This window comes from Schistocerca piceifrons, chromosome X (assembly GCF_021461385.2).
Source record: "Schistocerca piceifrons isolate TAMUIC-IGC-003096 chromosome X, iqSchPice1.1, whole genome shotgun sequence".
Lineage (NCBI taxonomy): Eukaryota > Metazoa > Arthropoda > Insecta > Orthoptera > Acrididae > Schistocerca > Schistocerca piceifrons.
In genome coordinates this window covers 736,785,991-736,808,351 of record NC_060149.1, presented here as the reverse complement: position 1 = coordinate 736,808,351, position 22,361 = coordinate 736,785,991, and the positions used below count along the sequence as shown (strand labels likewise).

The window sequence follows — 22,361 nt, the reverse complement described above, 5'->3', positions numbered from 1 at the left end:
TTTGTTGACTCAAAATTTAAATTAATGATGCTATAAACAATTTCCCCCCAACATCTGGAATAGTGAATAGCAAGACAGCAAAAGAAATTTATTTTAAAATTACTATATATTATCCGTATTTGAATAAACAAATACTGACAATGCCAAAGTACTATAGTGTCTGAAGGTCCTGATCATATATTCCTTGCTCAGATGCTGCCCGTCAGTACAGAATTATCCTGAAAAGCTGCATCCTTGCTGCTGTTGTGGAATGGTGACATTATTAATACTAAGGATAAAAGTACTTGGATATGATTTGCTAAGATTAACTGTTCCGTATCCCAGTACTTCTGTCTACTGTGAAGAAACAAATAGCTGTTTTGGTACTATTGTCACAATTACTTATTTGTCCATTTCATTCCATTACATGCTTCTGTAGAACACTGAGTACTAATTGCAAATGCTGAGACTCCAGTAAATAATTTCACTGAATGAAAGCAATGGTGCAACAGAATTGACTTATCTTACAGTTGCTGGAGTATTAAACTTAGGCATATGAAAATGTTTCTGCTGAAGTGCTGTTCTCAACTGAGTTATGAATATTGTAATTGCTTCTTATGGTGTACTACAAACCTATTTATTTCACTGCAGTTCCTCAGTGCTGTCATTTAAAAAGAGGTTAGACTCATAATTCATAATCATAATGACTGGGCTGACTCATTATACTTAACTGGATGAAATTAATCATATAATTCCAGTTTCTTTGAGCTACACAGAATTCTAGTAGGCATTTATGTTGATTTTAATTGTATTCCTGAAACTTCAGTTTCAGAAGTTGACTGATGCCTAGACTTTGTGTTAGCTTCACATTATTATAGCAATAGGTGTAGTAACACGATTCACGTTTCCGTCGCCTTTCACCTAGTGTAGACTGGGAACTGTCAGCTAGGTATCCCTGATGCGAACTGGCTGGGCACGGCCCGTGCTGCCTGAGTTGTTGTTGTTGTTCTGTTGGCAGAGGGCGCGCCTGAATTCTCGCATGGTGGGCGGGACTTTACTTGCGGCAACTACTGTCCGTAACGCGCCGTGCCGATGTGCGCCTCCCGCGATCTTTCTGGTGGCTACTGCACTCCTCCTCCTTCGGGGGGGTGAAGCCACTGTGATCCACTGCGTCAGAAGGTGGAGCGTTGTGCAGTAGCGATGACCTCCACTTCCATTGGAAGGCTGGAGTCTGAGGGATCTGCCAACCCTCAAGCCGGAACCTTCAAATATGGTTGGAAGTGACCCATACGAAGAGGGTCCTGTCGTCCCACCACCGGAGCCCGGGACAGAATGGGCGACAAGCCATTGAACACCAAATCCTGGTCCACCTCGGGAGGGGCAAGACCCAGTGGCGGGGACGATGGGGAAGGGATGATCACAGGTGAACCAGCCTCCTGAGGAACCGGGCCCGCGAGGGGGGCCGGCTCTCGCCGGGGCATCTCTAACGATGGCTATGCCGGTGCTGGAGCTACTGGAGGCCACCAAGGCTGAGAACCCTCACAGTGTGGCGGAGTCACAGGTGGGAGGGGCGGTAGCGTCCCCTGAGAAAACAACACGGGTGCCGGCAGTGAGGAAGCCAGCGCCCAAGGGGTCGGAGGGTGGGTGCCGAAACGTGGACGTAGCTGATTTTGGTGACGACGTACCTCCCGATCCCCCACCTGCAAGGTATAGAGCCGGCGGCCATTGCGGCGCAGGACCACCACCGGTATCCAACTTGGATTGCGACCAAACCCACGTGCCCAGACCGACATACCCGGTGGAAAGCCGGGTAGCCCGTTTTGCGAAGACTGGCGAGGACCAGGCCAGAGGAGGTGCAGCAGAGTCCTAGGTTGGCGCCCGTGGAGGAGCTCTGCAGGGCTGCACTGTTTCATCTGCATCTTAAATGTGCGCACCATGCGCTTGGCTTCCCCATTTGGTTGTGGATGAAAGGGGGGAGAGCAAACGTGCCGAATACCAAAGTGCTTACAAAAATCCGGGAAGGTCTGCGAAATAAACTGAGGTCCATTGTTCGCTACTAGGGTGACTGGCAGACATTCCACAGAAAAGATTTTTGCTAGTGCAACTTCTGAAATGGTTGAGGAGCAGCAAACCACATATGGGAATCGGGAATAAGCATCAATGACAATGAGCCAAAAACCATTGAGAAACGGGCTCACAAAATCTATGTGAACACGTTCCCATGCCTGGGTTGCGGGCGGTCATGAAGAGAATGCTGACCTGGGAGACACCTGTTGGCTCGCACACTGGGAACAGGTGGCCACCAAGTGCTCAATTTCTCTGTCAATACCAGGCCAGTACACATGTCTGTGAGCCAAGGTTTAAGTACGGGAAACACCCCAGTGCCCCTCATGTAATAACGTGAGGACCTCCCTTCGCAAACTTGCAGGAACAACCACGCAAGGAGCTGTATGATCTGTAGCCAGAAGGAGAACTCCTTCCAAGACTGAGAGGCACTCACATAGAACAAAATAATTACGAAGAGGGTCCGAGGCCCGACCTGGAGATCGGGATGACCATCCCTGCTGAACGAGGTGAATTACTTGCCGGAGAACCGGCTCAGCTGCCGTTTCCCTGGTGACTCTAGAACTAGTGATCGGGAAGCCATCAACCGCGTGGCGGGATGCCACATCCAAATGAAAACGCCTAATCTCCTCCCAATCGAACTTAGGATCCGGGCCCACCAGAAGACGGGAAAGAATGTCGGCGTTGGCATGCTGTCCAGTAGGGCCAAAATGAATGTCATAATGGTACTTAGAGAGTAACAAGGCCCAACGCTGCAGTCTGTGGGCTGCCCTATCCGGAATCTGAGAGGCGGGGCCAAATAACGATATTAATGGCTTATGGTCAGTAATTAACTGAAACTTCATGCCATACAAGAAAGGGTGAAACTTGGCAGCAGCGTAGACAATGGCCAAAGCCTCTTTTTCCACCAGGGAGTAATGGGCCTGTGTGGGACTAAGAGTTTTAGACGCAAACTCCAGTGGCTGCTCGGAGCCATCCGCATTGCGATGGGCCAGGACCGCCCCCACCCCATACTGCAAAGCATCTGTAGCCAAGACCAATGGCTTATTGGGGTCAAAAGTAACCAAGCAAGGCACTGACATGAGGTGAACACTCGCTCACATGCAGGCGACCAATCAAAAGGAACACCTTTGTGTGGAAGGCAGTACATGGGGTGGGCCATGGTGGAAGCCCTTGGAATGAACCGGTGGTAATAGGCAATCTTGCCTAAAAAAGCTTGTAACTCCTTCAGCGAAGCGGTCCGCGGAAGGTCGATGATACCTTGGACCAAACTTCCTAGCAGCTGGACGCCGTGTCGAGAGATGGTGTAGCCCACATACTCAATGTATGGTTGGAAGAAGTTCGACTTACGCAGGTTGCAACGCGAACCCACGGACCTGAATTTGAGAAAGAGGGTTCGAAGGTAGTGCAAGTGTTCCTTCATGCTGTGGCCTGTGACAATTATGTCGTTCAAAAATGGTTTAAATGGCTCTGAGCGCTATGGGACTTAACATCTATGGTCATCAGTCCCCTAGAACTTAGAACTACTTAAACCTAACTAACCTAAGGACATCACACAACACCCAGCCATCACGAGGCGGAGAAAATCCCTGACCCCGCCGGGAATCGAACCCGGGAACCCGGGCGTGGGAAGCGAGAACGCTACCGCACGACCACGAGATGCGGGCAATTATGTCGTCCAGGTAATTAATGCAATGAGGGATTATCAACGTGACGTGCTCAAGATAACACTTAAATATCACCGGGGCACTGGATATTCCGAAGGCCAACCGCTCGTATTAGTAAAGGCCAAACGGGGTGTTGATGACTGCCAGCCGTTTGGAGTCCTCATCAAGTGGTATCTGATGACAGGCCTCCAAAAGATCGATTTTCGAGAAATATTGGCCTCCCACCATGGCAGAGAACAATTCCTCAGAACGAGGCAAGGAATAGGTGTGCGCCACCAATTGGGAATTAATGGTGGCCTTGAAATTGCCGCAAAGACGTAATTTTCCCGAGGGTTTCCTGACAATAACGAGGGGCGAAGCCCACTCACTAGAAGAAATGGGAAGAACAAGCCTGAGGGCTGTCAGCCGGTCTAGCTCTGCTTTTACCTGAGGGCGGAGAGCCAAGGGGATCTGCTTCGCACGTAGAAAATGCGGGCGAGCCGACGCCTTCAACGTTAAGTGAGCTTCAAAGTCCAAAACATGCCCCAGGCCCTCCTCAAAGATATCCTGAAAGTCAGAGATCAAAGATTACAATGATTGATAAGGAACATCTTCGGAGACCAACTGTATGGTGTCTGCGATAGAAACACCGAAAGCTTGAAAGGCATCCAATCCAAAAAGGTTAGCGGAGCTCGCATCACTGACAACAATAAAAGTAAGAGGCCAAGTGACTGATTTGTAAGTAACGTCGGTAGCGAATTGACCCAGTAGGGGAATGAACTGTTTACCATAACCGCGTAGACGCCGATAAACTGGCGCCAACAGGGGTGACCCAAGGTCGGAGTAAGTTTGTGCATTCAACAAGGAAACTGCCACGCCCATATCTACTTGTAGTTGTAATCGGCGCAACCGAACCGACACCTCGATAAAGAGTTTGTGTGCCGATGCGTCGGGAGCCTGTCCCGATGAAACTTCCTGAATGTCAACGTCCATGTCCTCTGTACCTGCTTCCTTCGATTCTTTTGAGGCTGAGCGGCAAACTTTAGCAATGTGTCCTTATTTATTACATTTGCGACAAAAACTCCAACGCTGGGGGCACTCTGACCGATCATGATGTATATAGCATGACGCACAGGACGGTAACGGGCCGGCGGCCGGAACTCTGTTTACACGCTGTGCGGGAGTGGCCGTAACGGCCAGATTGTACCGCTCGCACGTCATCTACCCCGGATGCAGCTGCGCCGCCCTGAACCGCCACGACGTCGCACCACGCTTCCAACTGTTGACCTGTGGCATGAGAGACTTCATACGATGGAGCAATGGACAGGACTTCCTCAAGGGAAGGGTCTTCCAACTGCAGGGCCCGTTGTCGGACCTCCCTATCAGGGGCCGAACGAACAATGACGTCGCGCACCATAACATGGGCATACAACTCTCTCGACTGCTCCGTGACAAAATGACACTTGTGACTAAGACCGTGCAGTGTAGCGGCACACGCAGTAAGACTGATGGGGCTGTTTCTTGCATTGATAGAACTCGACACTAGCTGCCGCAACATGCATGCAGCGGCAATAATAGGAAGACAGCAATGAAAACAATGCATCAAAAGACAAGGACAAGGGTTCCTGCAACGGTGCTAGCTGCCGCAAAACTTGATACAGTGAGGGAGATATCCAAGACAAGAAAAGAGCACGACATACCTCCACATTGGCAACATGAAACGCCTGGAAATGATGCCAAAGGCAATGTTCATATGCATCCCAATCCTCCCCTGTCTCATCATACGGAGGAAAGGGAGGAGGGAACGGCGCTGGAGCAGTCTGCATGGAGAGCAATGCCAGAAGCACTTGTGTCATGGTTCCCATGAGCTCCGTCTGCTGCTCAACCAAAACCTGCACTAAATCCTCCATGCCGTGGATAAGCTGCGAAACCGGAACGTAGACAAAACACGTGAAAGAACGACTCTACTCATCGCCAATTGTGTAGTAACACGATTCACGTTTCCGTCACACTTCACCTAGTGTAGACCGGGAACTGTCTGCTAGGCATGCCCGATGTGAACTGGCTGGGCACAGCCCGTGCTGCCTGAGTAGTTGTTGTTCCACCGGCAGAGGGCACGACCGAATTCTCGTGTGCCCTCTGGTGGGCAGGACTTTACTTGCGGCAACTACTGTCCGTGACGCGCCGTGCCGATGTGCGCATCCCGCAATCTTTCTGGTGGCTACTGCAATAGAAATGATTGGAAATTCATTCATTCAGTTCTTTCTTCATGTTGAAACCAGATAATTATTAGCCATCAATATTCATAATGCTGATTTCAAAGATGTTAAATATCCAGCTGTATTTAAAACAATACTGGAATTTGTAAATAAGAGCTTCCTTTTACTTCAGTATTACCATTTACATCACCAGTATAAAGAAGGAATAGTTGAAGGCCTAGAACAGAGCCCTGTAGGCCTTTTCAATAAAGAACGATTGGGCTATGATTGACGGTATGTTACATTTTGTTACATACAGATAAAAAGAAGCAATCCAGCCACAGTCTTAAGTCTGCACCCTTCGTGACATGGGACAAATAACATGGCCAAACTGTTAATTCTCAAAGTCTGGCAGTTTGAAATCTGCCAACACTATAGGCTGCGGCAGTTTCTCAAGGAAGTCTTTTCTTCTGTTTCAGTTGTTATGCTCCATCTACATTCGTGGTACAGCAGTAAACAATGTGTTGTGTGACTACAATGTCCTGCGGTCAAAATGCTCATTGCTTAAATTTTTGTAGTCCATCTCATCTGAATGCTAAAGTTCTGAGTGTAATAGTAGCACAACTACAATGTATTTCATTTTCTGACACAATGGTAATAACAGTTCCGTTCAATAACATGTTTGTGAAAGGTTGTTTGGTGGACCAGCAGCTGCTGTGGCAACCTGCACTCCCTCACCATGCTTTGAAAGCATCAGCTACCGTTCATTGCTTTATAGTTGTTAAGTGGTGCTCCATAAAAAATGTTTATGGTTTACCTTTCACGCTTGATACGAGGCGTGTTTTATAAGTAAGTACCATTTTGAAATTAAAAAAAGACGTGCTAAGATATCTCACTAATTTTAGTTTTACATGAAAACCTGTACCTTAATCTACGCACTGACGCCATTACAGTCTGATTCTTCCTTGTTTACATTGTGTATTGAGTGTTTAAGATGCCTCTGATAATCGTGAGTCCCGCCGACTGTGAAGTACGGGCTGTTATAAGATTTCTTAGTGCTAAAGACCTAAAAGCGATCGATATTCATTGCGAGATCTGTGCAGTTTATGGAGAAAACATTATGAGTGATTGAATGGTAAGAAAGTGTGTGAGAGCATTTAAAGATGGCCGCACAAATTTGCATGGGGAACAACGGAGTGGGCGTCCTTCGGTCGTTAATGAAAGTTTGGAGCAGGAAGTGGACAATAAAGTGAGAGAAAACAGACGCTTTATGATTTCCTCCTTGTGGGATGACTTTCCTAATGTTCCTCATAGTGTTTTGTATGGCACTGTGACTGAGCACTTGAATTACCGTAAATTGTGCACACGTTGGGTACCGAAAATGTTGACGGACGTGCACAAAACCAAACGTTTAGACAGTGCATTGACTTTCCTTGAGCAGTACCACAATGACAGTGATGATTTCTTAAGCCAAATTGTCACGGGCGATGAAATATGGATGGCCTATGTCACACCAGCATCAAAGCAACAGTCCATGGAAGTTGGGCAAGGGCATCGTTTTGCTGCAAGACAATGCCCGTCCGCATGTGGCGAATCAGACCAAAGATCTCATCACATCTTTTCGATGGGAAACTCTAGATCATCCTCCATACAGCCCCGATCTTGAGCACAGTGATTACTATCTGTTCCTGCACTTGAAGAAACACCTGGGCAGTCAGCGTCTTCAAGACGATGACGAAGTCAATCACTGATGATGTGGTGATTAACAAGTCAGGCGGCAGACTTCTATGAGGGGGGTATTCAAAAACTGGTACAATGTTATGACAAGTGCCTCAATATTGACAGAAATTATGTAGAAAAGTAGATTAAGGTACAGGCTTTCATGCAGAAATAAAATTATTGAGATATCTTAGCACGTCTTTTTTTAATTTCAAAACGGTACTTACTTAAAAAAACAGTCCCCATAGTAACAGTGGCAGATGCCATAGTTTTATATGGTGAGTAATGTATTAAACTAATATGCGAGACATGCATATGGATGAAAATTAATTTTATAGTTTCTGATCCAATCAGAATACCTCACTGTTTTGTTTTATGTTGTTGTTAATGCTTTATATCTCCTTCCTTTTCCTGTTAGAAGCAATTCTCCATGCAATTTTTCATTGGGAATTCTCATGTTTCATCAAACCATAATGAGTAACAGTATCATTGTTTAAGGTCTTACTGTGAATGTATGCGATAAACTGCGTGAATCTCTTACAGTGAATGCTCTGTAGCAATGCAGGCACTCTGCACATTTTGAGGTCCATGAATGTATTCATGGAGAACGTAATACTGGCCAAAAGTGATATTTAATGTATTGAATTAGATTAAAAGTGACAAAATTGAAGATGGCAGAGTGGAAGGAAATTGCTAATGCCAGTGTAAGCAAACATCTACGAATGTGTCTGATTGCTGTTACACAGATCTAGCACAGAGGATATGTATTCACTTTAACTATTTCCCTGACATAGGGATCCTATTTTTTGTTGACAGTAAAGTCAAAGTTCTTCAGGTACGTTTGTGCAGTGAAGAAGCTTGGTATTCACAAATCAGATATCTATGACCATTAACACGGCTTACTGAGTTGAGCTTCTGCAAATACTTAATGTGTAAAGGTTTTCTTCAGATTTTGTTAAAGAATTTCTTCTAACAGTTTGCAGCTCCACTGAATAGAACCAAAAATAAGAATCTAGAGGGCACTGTTCTACACTGCTGTTAGAGCTGATAACTCACACTGCCCTTGCATCACAAAATGTATGGAACCACCAATTTAACGAGATGCTGCTAATAGCTGGTGTCTTGCAAAAAGTCACAAAGTGATGTGTCAGATAAAATGCGGCAGCAAGTATCAGCATGTCGCAAATAGAATAACACACAACTAAAACATATAACATGCTGTGCTGATGTTCCAGCATACTTAGTGTACACTGACACAGTGTCAAACATATATATGATAAAAGTTGTTACCCATGTGAAGTAAGTCATTCTTGAAGTCCAAAAATTAAATGTTCTGTCTCAGTGACTCATCTCACATGAGGATTATGCAGCATAACTCAATGCAGTGAAAATGTAATGCCAAGTGAATTTAGTGGATTAAAAGTAAATGCACTGTCACAGGGTTGCCAAATATCTGCAACCACATTGGCTAGTTTTAGCTGAGCTAGGGGCAGCTGTGTTTCTTGTCTTGCAGGGCTCTCAGAGGGGAGGCATGAGTGCATTCAGTTTTTATGCAGCATTATCCCTTGATATATCCTAAGATTGCATTTCAGGCCTCAGTAATTAAGGCATTCAATTACATTGAAATGCACACCCTTAGCTGCTTACAGGTGTTGACATACGTCAACGGGGACAGATGAAAATGTGTGCCCCGACCAGGACTCGAACCCGGGATCTCCTGCTCACATGTCAGACGCTCTATCCATCTGCGCCACTGAGGACACAGAGGCTAGCGCGACTGCAGGGATTTATCTCTGGCACGCCTCCCACGAAACCGACATTCTCAACGTATTGTCCCACACTACATTCGTAGTGCCCCCGCCCATTATACTCATTACTCGTGGCGCGTTGCCGGTTTCCGTAAGAGTTTGGGCACTGTTTGTGCATTCGCACAGAAGAAGAAGATGGTCAAGTGGCTGGTGAGCCTTAACTATATATATATTAAGATGGTATCTGTTCTTTCGGACATGTTGGAAAGAACAGATACCATCTTAATATATGTATAATTAAGGCATTCAGTTATATTTAATCTAGAATGCCTCTTTCTTTAAAAAAAAAAGTTTCCGTTATGGGAGGGGGGACTATTAATGCCCAAAGCTAGTGATATCAGTTTCATTTGATTAAAGCAACAGTTGAGATCACAATAACATTTGTTTATTATGACCAGTTTCAGCTTATGTTAAAGCCATCCTCAAATTTGTTGGCCCCCTATGGCTGGCGCTGGTGGCTCCTCATTTTTTCACATGATACTAGTGTACAATCTCATGGTATCAGCCCTGGGGGAACAAAAAAATCTGAGGATGGCTTTAACACAAGCCAAAACCAGGCGATCAAAAAATTTTATTGCAATCTAGGCTGCTGTTTTAAGTATAGCCCCGGATCACTGCGCTCCACAGACAATGTTGTCTAGATTTATGATATTAGTTTCCACTTGGACAGCATACAAATGTGAAATATTGAGGTATGTAATATTCCATCATGATTACAATTTCCCCAAAATACAAACAAATAAAACTATTACTTTGATAATTTGCACTGAAAACCTGTTTCAGTGGAATAAAGAGTAAGTGGAAATCTGACTTCCCCCACATCATGAAACAGTAGGATACCAAACACTTTGCACCTCAAAATCAACTGTGTCTGCATGCAGATTTGCACCACATACAAATAGAATAAGACTGCAGAGGCATGTTGATGGGGATGGAAGCAAGAAGAAATGCAGTTAACTAATTGTTTAATGTCATGCAGTAATTAATTCATTTGAGGATTTAGAAGAGAAGAAAATGAAATTTGTGTTCATTAACTCACAAACTTAACTTTAAATGCTGGCAATGTGCAATTGTGCACCTTCATATGTTTTTCTGCTTGAGATCTCTACTTGTAATGCACACTAACTTGCTTGTTCATTGCTTTTATAATGTTCCCTTCTTGCTATGTCCCTAAATGATGGATAGTATCAAAGTTTTGTTGCTTGGCACTCATAAAGCAAACCATTATGCCTGCTCCCATGAGGTACTGGACCGAGATTGCCAGAAGGCTTACAAATTGTACTCAAAGCGAATGTCGCAAGTGAAACGTGCACTTGATTACCTGGAATTTCCATGTTGGTTTAAGTAGTTGTGTAAATAAAAGTAATGAGAAACCCTTATCTGTTGCCATAACTCATTCAGATAGTAGCAGAACAAAATTATCAAACATAATCTTCCATTTACAGCTGTAACACTATAACCAGCAACTGAGCCAATGGTAAACAGTAGTCGTGGTCAAAAATTCAGTGATACCTGTAGCAGTGGGAGAGGTCATACTAGATACTTGACTGTTAAGTAATATACTGCAACACAAATTTGTGTGTCATCACCATGTTAAATCAACAGACATTGTTGAAAAGTTCTGTGTGTGTCACTAGCTTGCCATTGTCATCTTTTATTGTTGGGCTTTTCTTACTGCTCTGGAACTGAGATGTCAAGGTAAATGTTGTATTCTGAGTTGAAAAACGTCTTCTCATTCTTCTAGATTCACTAGTGATGTACACTGGTATCAAACAGGGGTGGGCAAGAAATGAATAACATAAATAATAGTTTTAACAACAAATTAATACTGTATAATGAATGGTTGTTTCAAGCATAAGTTACCCCTACTCTCACCTCTGATGTTGCACGCTATCTACTTCAGCTACAATTATGACAATGAGAGAGGGTTTACTGCAGCAGTGCCTTGTCCTCATATTTGTAAAGTATTCACTTTCTGAAATGGTAGCTGCTTTTGAAATCGGTTCCAAATTTGCTTCAAAAACTGTGTCTTCTCACATCCTTTTGCTGCTACTTTAACTGAGCTGCTATCTGTCACAAGTAAGTGATGAATATTAACCCACCATGTCATAAGTCTTTTAGCAACCTCACAGGAGTAGCCATAGTTGTCTGCTTCATGTACACAAAATTACATCACCGAAGAAACAAGAGAAAGTCTCTGAAAAGATTCAAAGCAACTGTCAGTGACAAGAATCTGTATTTTGTTCATAATCTCTGTATCAAACAAGGTGCAACAAATCATGAAAACAATGAAGAAGCTTGTTAGTATGCATTACCTATGGTATACCTGGAGGTGATAAGCATATGAAGATGCAGAATTGCAGATTGTCCACATTTACAGTTTAGTTTATGTGTTAATCAACACAATTTTCATTTTCTTCTCTCATGATTCTTCACATGAATTGATTACTGTGTTATATTGTATAATTAGTTAACGACCTTTCTTCTTGCTGCCATCTTCACCAACATGCTTCTGCATTCCCATGATAACCATGAAATTCCTTTTGTAGGTGGTACAAGTCTGCAGGCAGACACAGTTGATTTTGAGGTGCAAAGTGTTTGGTATCTTACAGTTTCATAGTGTGCTGGGGAAGGCAGATTTCCAATTACTTTTTATTTCATTGAAACAAGAGTTTGGTGCAGACCATTGGAGTAAGTGTTTTATTTGTTTGTATATATCATGATGAAAAATTACATACGTCCATATTTCACATGCTGTACACTGCCTGAGTGGAAACTAATACCTCTGACTTTGCTATCCCCCTGCTGAAATTATGTAACACTGGTGTTAACAGCCCCCTTCCACACTTGAAAGCTTCAAAAATGAGAAATTTTATATTAAATCTAATTGAAAGCCTTAAATATAGGTAGCTTGGAAGGAATTTAGAAAGTATCAGGAGGTAATGCTGCATAAAAACCAAATGCTCTTGTGCCTCCCCTCTGAGAGCTCTGTAAGCTGAACAAGACAAGTTCACTACACAACTACCTCCAGCTCAGCTAAGATTAGCAAACATGGTTGCAAATATTTGACAATCCTGTGACGGTCCATTTACTTCCACATGTGGTCCTGAATTGTTACAATAAATTCATTTGGCATTTGTTCTCCACTTCATTGACGTATGCTACTTAATTCTCATGTAAAATAAGACACTGAGACACAAACTTTAATTTTTGGACTCCAAGAATGCCGTACTTCACATAGGTAACAACTTTTATTATCTTTATCGATGTGGTATGCGCCTCAGCAACAAACATAGCGACAAGAGAGACTGGCTCCCAACAGGGTCTCATTTGCTCAGTGGTTCCACATGTGTCTTGTGATGCAAGGGTAACGTGGGTTCTCAGTTGTAGTTTCTGATCAGACAAGTGCATTCTAGATTCCTATTTTCCATTTTAATTAATGGAGCTGCAAATTGTTTGAAGATATTCCGTAAAAAAATGTGAAGAAAACCTTTACACATTAAGTCTTCTCTGTAGCTCAAGTCAATAAGCTGTGTTAATGTTTATGTATGTATCTGATTTCTGAATACCAAGCTCCTCCACTAGACAAACATCTCTGAAGAACTTTGACTCTACTGTCAGTCACAAAAATTTTTTTGTTCATCACATAGTAACCATATATCTGGGGAATAGTTATGAAATGAATATAGTTCCTCTGTGCTCGATCTGTGTAACAGCAATTAGGCACACCCATAGACATTTGCTGACACCGGCATTAGCAATTCCCTTTCACACTGGGAGCTTCAGTTTTGTTCATTTAAGTGTAATTAAATATCTTAAATATTACTTTTGATCAGCGTGAAGTTCTCTGTGATTCCATACATGGACCTCAAAATGTGCAGTGTGCCTTCATTGCTATAGAGAATGCACTGCAAGGTATTACACAGTTAGCTGCATACATTTACTGTAAGAATCAAAGAATGACAGTAAAACCCATTACACCACATTTACTCACTGTGGCCTCACAAAAAGATAAGGATTCCCAACAAAAAATTGCATGAAGAGTTGCTTCTAAAGGAAAAAAGAGGAGATGTTATTATTAATGTTAGACAACTTAGTGAGGTATTCTGTTTGGATCACAAACTATAAAATTAATTTTGAGCCATACTCGTGTTTTGCATATTGGTGTAATACAATACTCGCCATATAAAAGTGGGTCGTCTACCTCCATTACTGTTGGGCATGAAATGCAAATCATAGACACTTTTTGTGGAGCATCATTCAACAACAATAAAGTGAGGAACAGTAGCTGACACTTTCGACACAGGGTGAAGGAGCTTAGGTCCGCTGTGGCAGCTGCTGCCGCCAGATGCTAGAAAGTGTGGTCCTGGAGAGGCCTGACACATAGGCATTCAAAGGCAGACAGTCCATCAAGAAATCTGTCTCAATAATGTTATTGGATGGAGCTGTTATTATGGATGTGTCAGAAAGTGAAATACATTGTACCTGTTCTTCCATTACACTCAGGACCACAGCATTCAGACAAAAGGCGCTATAAAAAATTTAGGCAACGAGGGTTTCGACCACGACATTGCAGTCAGATGACACATTGTGTACCAGTAGATCTAGGTGTAGACAGAGAACAACTTGAATAGGAGACAAGAGTTCCTTAAGGAACTGCCACTGCTTACAGTGTTTCCAGATTGTGCAGACAGCCAGACAGAGACAATTATCAGAGTGGGCATGTCACAGCTGGTGCAGTCTTGGACTCTGTGGGAGCTGACTGCTGGCCAGGTTTTATGTCAAAGAGTGTACACTGATAAATCTTTCCATTTTAATCTGTACCATCAGAATACATGGTGTGAGATATGAACAGTGTACTATAAGCAATATTTTCTTCGGCAAACAAGAATTACCATTACTCAGAAACTGTGTCACATGGCTGCTATGGTACTGATATTTAAATAGTGTATCTAATTAAATTACTTTTGGAGTAATTAATTTTTGGGCATTTTTCAGAATACAAATGTGCTTTCCGCTGTCCTGCTGCTCATAAAGGAACTTGATTATGCCAGCTTAGAAGTCTTGGAAAATGCTGTAAGATCACGATTAAATGAATTTGAGAACTGACTCCAGAAAAACTGGCTGATACCCTTCTGTGTCTTTGTGTCTGTTGTAAACTGGTATGTGGAGTATGGAAAGATATCACTCACTCAAAATGAGGCAGTCAGAGCTGGCTATAATGTACAAAAATATGAGAGACAATACATATACATCACTTTTATTAAGTGTGACCTCTTAGGAAATTTTAGTTGCAAGCACAAATGGCTCTTAGTTGCTTCTTACTGCTAATACATTTAAAACAATCAGTGGACTCTTTCCATATTCTTTGCGTTCATTGTTCAAAAATTTTGTTTTCTGTAATCATCTGTTATTTTTTATTTTAAAATGTCGTAGTTACTGTTACCATTGTTAACATGCTGACAGTTAGCAGTGCTGTTTTTCATTCTGTGTTAAAACTCGGGCTGCTGTAATTGATACTCATATTTATTGACAGTTGTCACAATTTTTTGTTGTTGTTAATATTCCCACTACTGTAACTTGTAGTGATATATTAGAAATAATTTTTAACAGTAACAGTGCTACTTATCTGTGTTTATGAATCTTTGGAAGAAAATATTTTATTTTGACTGAAGTAAAAGTAACGAAATTTTGAGTTGAAACAGACGTTAGTAGCTGTTTGTCATGTTTGTGCACGCCAGCGCTTTATAAAGTTTTTTTCTGAACTTTTTGTGTTATGTTGGTAAGTTCATCTTCTCTGTGGCCACTAGATATTTTTTTATCTACTAGCCATCATGAATATATAAACAAGAAAACACAATTGAAAGCATTAAAATTTGTCAGCTGTACTGACTTGATAACAAGGATAAGAGCTATTTAGTAGTTCTGTCATTATTGGTAAATAAGTCACTGGTTGATGAATAATACATGTATCTATACTGTTTTGAGTTTAATCTGCAACAAGCACTTTTTGTGTAAATCAGTTGTGTGATTTTAATTTTGTGAAGATGGGAAATATGAAATGTTCTGTTCAAAGTGATGAAAATACTTTAAACAGCCTTTGGTTAAAATATATGTTTTCATAAAATATAACAAGGACACAATTTTAAGTGTTATTAAATAGAAACATTTTCAATATTTGTAGATTGTGTGCTGGCACTGGATTTCTCCTTTCCGCTTCTTAATTCCCATCTTTATTCGTAATATGCATTGAATGATGCTTCTCATACATTTGTTACAAGTATTTACTTTATATGATAAAACATTAATCCCAAACTTCTGTTCTGGTAAAGATATTTCACTTGTAATGACTGGTTACATTGTTGGTGCTTGCTGTTTGCCACGTGATCCACATACCTGGCCATGGACAGTGAAGTTTCCCCTGTCCTATTTAATCATATCATTAGTCAACTTGTCATAACTCTGTTACTAGAATCTGAGAATCAACATACACTTTACCTAAGTTATGCAAGAGATTGTGCTGATTTAGAATGGAAGAAAGTCTTAATTCTTTATTACCCAGCCCCACAATGTTGATACTAGAGGAGCAAATAAATAAGTCTTCAGTGTCTCCCAGATAATTTACAGCTTTAATATTAGGAACTGCGTCTGTTGTATTATTTTTCTGGAAGGAATTTATATGTGAGGAACAAAATAGCCACTAATAAATGAAAAAAAACTTTGTTTTGATTTTAAAACTCAAAACAGATAGAATAATCAGAATTTCAAAAATTTAATAATAATATCACCTAAAACACTATTTAAAGTGTATTGTCCTAATTGAATACCCAAGGAAATGAAAATTTTTGGACAAATTCATCTAATGACACAATTACTTTGATGTTTTCATTTTGTAACACTTTCCTGCAAGATTGGAACAGTTATGTTTATTGTGCTGTAATTCCCATGTGTGCAACTGAGAATTTTAATTAGTTGAGAGGAAATATACCCATTTGGGACAAGTAATTTCTATACTGGAGATAACTGCAGTTATGCTGTACATATTTTGTGTTTGTATATGGCTTATACTTTTCATTCAGTCATCATAAAGGTTGAAAGCATACAATTAATCCACATTAGAATTCCAGAGATTCCTCACCTCTAATCTGGTTTTGTCTTCCTTACTCAAATACTTTGGCAATGAAGCCAACATGCGGCTGGTCCCGGCCGAGGTTCGAGTCCTCCCTCGGGCATGGGTGTGTGTGTGTTTGTCCTTAGGATAATTTCGGTTAAGTAGTGTGTAGGCTTAGGGACTGATGACTTTAGCAGTTAAGTCCCCTAAGATTTCACACACACACACACACACACACACACACACACACACACAAGCCTACATGACTATGGACTGTATACCTATTAATGACCTTAATAAAACAATCCTTATGTTGCTGTTGTATCCTCTATCAAGAGCTCCACCACTGTGGTCATGAAATTCTGAAAGCTCCATAGTCTCCCTACTAGTCCCCATATTGTTGTGCATAAGCTCCCACAGAAAGACCTTCTGCCTTGATTGATCGTCATCTTCCACCAAATGTTTGCAGCCTTGCTTTTACATCCAAGTCAATAATAAGCCTAATCCCCACCTTTCTACTGTTATTGTTCCATTACAAATAGACTCCTTGCTTGTCACTGTGAATGTTATGACTCTGGTCACCATCTTAAGTGCATGTGGCCTTGCTGTCATGGAAGAATACCTTCCCCAGCATCCTTCTGACACCAAACCCAAGACATCCATCCTAATCCTCTCAGTGAGAAAGCTAAATGTACAAAAAAATCTCTGGAAATGCTATGGGTACTCAAATGCTCTCTTCCTATGGCAAACTGTTAATGGGTAACTTAAAGGAATCCTTCCTGTTCATTCAACATCTTAAACACCCCATGAGAGGCTCAGTGTCACTGATACCATCATCATCATCATCATCTAGACCTGTGACAATTACAACCTCAGCTCTTTCTTCCAGAACCTCAACATTTAGCCCCAAAATCCCTTCAGCTGTTCTTTATCGACTTAGTGAGCTACGTTTGTAGCAGTTGATCTTCTCTTCTCTAATGCCCTCATAATAAATCACATATCAAAGTGGCACGTTAAGATGCAGGGTTCACTTTCAGGAGACCCAAAGTTCATATCCTGATGTATGCTTTCTACAGATTCCCTAAATTGCTTAAGGAAAATGCCAGGATGATTCCCTTGAAAAGAACTCCAGTGATTTTCTATTCTATCGTCCTCAATCCAAACTTGTGTTCCAGGTCTAGTGACATCATCATCAAAATAGAATTAATATCTCTTACTTTCATAAAAACCTCAATTCCTATGAACTGTTCTAACCATCAACAGTAGCCCCATGTTGACAGTTGTCAGCTATTCCACGTCAAGAAGTCCATCCCAGCAGCGACTGGCAAATCTAGAAACTCCATCTACAGTGGGAACCATCAGTTAAGCAACTATGCTGACAACTTCTCCAGAGCTTTGATGAACAGACAATACACTGCCCAGCTAGTTCAGAAGTATATATCCCTTGCAATTTCTAATAGGACACCATAAACCACATTGCCACAGTGAATCAGCATCCAACCATTACTTCCTTTCCAGTTCTTAAAAACCTGTCACATCCTTCGGCAGACCTTAGACTATCTCACATTGTGCTTTGAGGTAAGGGGTATTCTACACTCATCCATAACAGTAATATTCATTCAGCTGTCCAACTTATCCAGTATCCTAAACCACTACTATGTCATCCCTGATCCCAATCCTGTACATCGAAAGACATTCCTTTGCAAAAACAGACATAATGTCTTATGGGATAACAGCAATCAGTGATTTTATAATGTTACTTTAAATCCGTCTTGATTGCAAATTTTTTTTATTATTCATATGACCGGTTTCGGTTCATTCAGAACCATCTTCAGATCTGATATTTAAGTTACAGGAGTAACCCGTCCAATTCAGCAACTTTCACATGCTACGTCACATGTGACGTAGCATGTGAAAGTTGCTGAATTGGACGGGTTACTCCTGTAACTTAAATATCAGATCTGAAGATGGTTCTGAATGAACCGAAACCGGTCATATGAATAATAAAAAAAATTTGCAATCAAGACGGATTTAAAGTAACATTAGAAAGACATTCCTCTGCAGAAAGATCATATCAAAGGCTTTTTCCACACATTACCACCAACTGCAGTCCACACCCTGGCATTCCATCTGCAATAGAAAATCAGGCCATATGTGAAGATACCTACATTATATAGAAACTATGCTGCAATTACCATGCAGTGTTCTGTGTCGGGGATGGCGAAGAACTCTGCTCATATGTGGCTCTCTCCTTCCTGATCACACATTCCACCATTACCATGCCCTGCTTTCTGAGCCTAAAAATAAAGGAAATTTGAATGCACTGCATTAGATGGCAATGCAGTTATGTAAGCAAACAGTCTCCATAACAACTCAAAAACAGATGAGAGACTGGCAGTGTCCTGAAAACATTTAGAATACTGTTCCTGTAATTCTTTCAATGCCATAATAAATTTTTAAAAATTCAAGTTATCTATTAATGCATTAGCTTAAGGAAATGGATGGTGTTCTTTGTCAAAAGTTTTCTCTTCCACAATGCAATTGTCTTTTTAAATCCATACACTTTCCCCTACAAGTCAGATTAAGTTACTTCTTATCTTAGTACACTTAAAATGTGAGGTCTGCAATCTATTCTGAATCTTTTAAATTTGGTTCTTTCTTTCCTTTTTCTTCCAGAATTCAACAATTGCAGGTCTTAAATTGGAATATCATTCCAGGGATGCCACTTGTCTTAAACAAAGTACTTCACAGTAGTATATAGCATCACAATACTCTTTGTTCAGTTCCATCAAAAACTGTAGAAATTGAGGCTGTAATAATGTGTCTGACTTCAGAAAATGTGCTCTTAATACAACCAGTTTCATGATGTACTCCATGCATGCAAATTTATCACATAGTGCTTCTTAATGTGCACAACAATTAATTCCAGAAAAATTGTGTGTTGATTATTGTAATTTTTTGCTCTTTCATTGGCGACTAAATTTTTAAATTCTTTGTGCTTGGGGTTCTTTCTAAAGCAAATTTATGGTATGCATTGACTATTCAACTGCTTTATTGATATTGAGAATTCTGGTGCTTCATTTTGTAGCAGAACTGTGATTACCATTCATAAAAGTTTTGTGATGATAAATTGCTAGATTGCCTCCTTTTGTGCAAACCGTCATTAGACCTGTGAACTTCCTTTATACCATAGACAAATAGTGGAGGATAGACCGTGCTGGCACTAAGATCCTGCCAAACTGTAGATAGTAAGAACTTATGACTTGTGTCCTTTCATTCCAATTGGTGGGACATAAGGCTTTGTTGAAGCATCACCAGCAGTCTCTGTTTTGTATCATTGCCCTTGTCTCTCCACACATTTGTCCTGCTTTTGTTGTCTCTGTCTCCACTGACTTCCTCCTTGCTAACCTCAATCTTCATTTTCTGTGATAGTGCTTATGCACAATTTGTCTAACCTACTTCCATTTTCTTGCCTTCAGCTATTTGTCCAAAGGATTTTTGTTAGTATGGTTCCACAGCTCTTCATTGAATATTGCATTTGGCCAAAATTCTGTCAAGATTCTATGTAAGCACTAGTCTGTAAAAGTCTCTGTTTTCTTCGTAACTGATTTTTGTTGCAGAGTTCACACATATACAGCAACATTGATTTTATGTTGCTGTTGTATACTGAAGTTTTATTCACAGAGAAGTCTTATTGCTTTTTGAAATGGGATGCAATTGGATGAAGGCTTCATTTTTAAGGTTCTGTACCTCATTCGGTAGAAGCAGATTTCTTATAGGATCAGTTTGTTGTCTGTCTGTCTGTCTGTCTTTTTCTCAGGCAGGAGTAAATGTATCAAGTTGAAATTAATGTCATGTACTATGGTCTAATGTCCCTTGGTGTTATTAAACATTTAATCTTCTACATCAATGCAGTCAAAAGAAATAGCCATTTATGTCACATACTTTGATATACACGAATGTGCCCCTCAAAATGTGCAGGATATTTCCAGTTAACCTAGAATCATGCAATTTGCCAGGAAGCAAGGTTTCTACATCTACATCCATACTCCACAAGCCACCTGACGGTGTGTGGCGGAGGGTACTTTGAGTACCTCTATCGGTTCTCCTTTCTATTCCAGTCTTGTATTGTTCGTGGAAAGAAAGATTGTCAGTGTGCCTCTGTGTGGGCTCTAATCTCTCTGATTTTATCCTCATGGTCTCTTCGCGAGATGTAGGTAGGAGGGAGCAATATACTGCTTGACTCCTCGGTGAAGGTATGTTCTCGAAACTTCAAAGTGATGAAAAATGAGCTACTGGGCGTCTCTCCTACTGTTTCACAGTACAAATAAAGGGCGAGGGGGAATCCAAAAATTGTTAAATTGTAGTTATATCACATAAGAAATACCTTTTTGCCATAAATCACCTGCTCTTTTCTTTTTATATGTCCGGACTAGTCTCAGGAACTACTGTAGACATTATGATACAGTTTTTCTTTATAATAGACTGATTTATGAAGAAACTTTGCATATATAATGTATAAATATTTCATTGCAAATTAGCTCAACTATGAGGAATCGGTCAACCACCTCTGTGAAAACATCATTATTGCCATTTGCTGGTAAATTTTAAGTGAGCATGTTAATACAACTTCAGAATTAATAACATAAATGAACAAATAGAATAGCAAATGTGAAATTATGCAAAAAATTTAAACTTACAACTTAAAACATTCTCGAAAGTATTTTAAGTACTGGGACTGGTATCTTGCCAGTATTGATATCAATAACAGGCAAAATTCATAGTGATTCTTGATTCCCGGGATGGATGAGATATGTATATACATATATGAGCTTATACAGAACCCTCAGAGCATGTGGCTCCTCCAGTTTTAATTATAGTGCTTCAGAAATACATGAAGTCACCAACGACATCTCCATTCCTCCCATTTATTTTACATTTTCTATCAACAGTCACATTTAGCCATAGAGATTTGGTCTTTCCTACATTTATTATAAGTTCCACCCTTCCTGTCGGTTCTTGCAAATCTTTCAGTTTATCTTTAATGTGCCTGCAGTTTTGAGAGAGGAGATATGCATCATCAGCAGAATCAATGTCATCTAGTTGGTCTGTAGTGCTCCAGCTTATTTCCGCTCTCTCTCTTCTTCTTCTTCTTCTTCTTCTTCTTCTTCTTCTTCTTCTTTTCCCATTTTATTTTATTTTATTTTATTTTACTTCAGCCATAACAATTAAGAAGACAGATGGAGAGAGAACGCACATCTGTTTTACCACAGGCTTCATGTTAATAGATGTCAGCTTCTGCAGGTGCATTACTTTGCAGGAGTATCCACCATACATTTCCTGCATTATTACATAGTTTGACATGGTTTTCCACAGGCATCTTCTGGACGCAATCAAACACCTTTTCATAGTCAAGGAACACTAGATATGGACTAACCACATATCCCATACATTGTTAGAGGATGATTCACAGTGTATTAATCTGATCTAAACAGGATAGATTCCTACGAAAGCCAGCTTATTCCCTTTGAAAGCATATTTCATGGTAGTCTTGCATTCTGTTTAGGGTTATTAGTGACAGAAATTTACTAGGAATTGATAACATGACCCCTCTCCAGTTATTGCAATATGTCATCCCCCTTGTTTGTAAGTTTACTAAGATGCCTGTCACCCATTCTTGTGGCATTTCTTCCCTACTCCAGATCTTCTCAAGCAGTGGGTACAGTAGATCTTTTGTCATTGACAGGTCTTTTTTTAGCAGTTCTCATGAAATATTTTCTGAGCCTGGAACCTTACAACACTCTGTTTGCTTTAGGAAAACTCTAATGTCCTCTCT

General features: G+C 40.9%; 1 protein-coding gene across 1 annotated transcript in view; it reads left to right on the top strand.

Moving 5' to 3' along the window:
• The window catches only part of LOC124722743, a 297,887-nt gene extending 283,133 nt beyond the window's left edge, over positions 1-14,754 (top strand). The window contains exon 11 of the mRNA XM_047247884.1: positions 14,413-14,754. Within this exon, the coding sequence (XP_047103840.1) occupies positions 14,413-14,523 (111 nt within the window). The 3' untranslated portion in view covers positions 14,524-14,754. The remainder of the gene's footprint in view (positions 1-14,412) is intronic.
• The last annotated feature ends 7,607 nt before the right edge of the window (positions 14,755-22,361 follow it).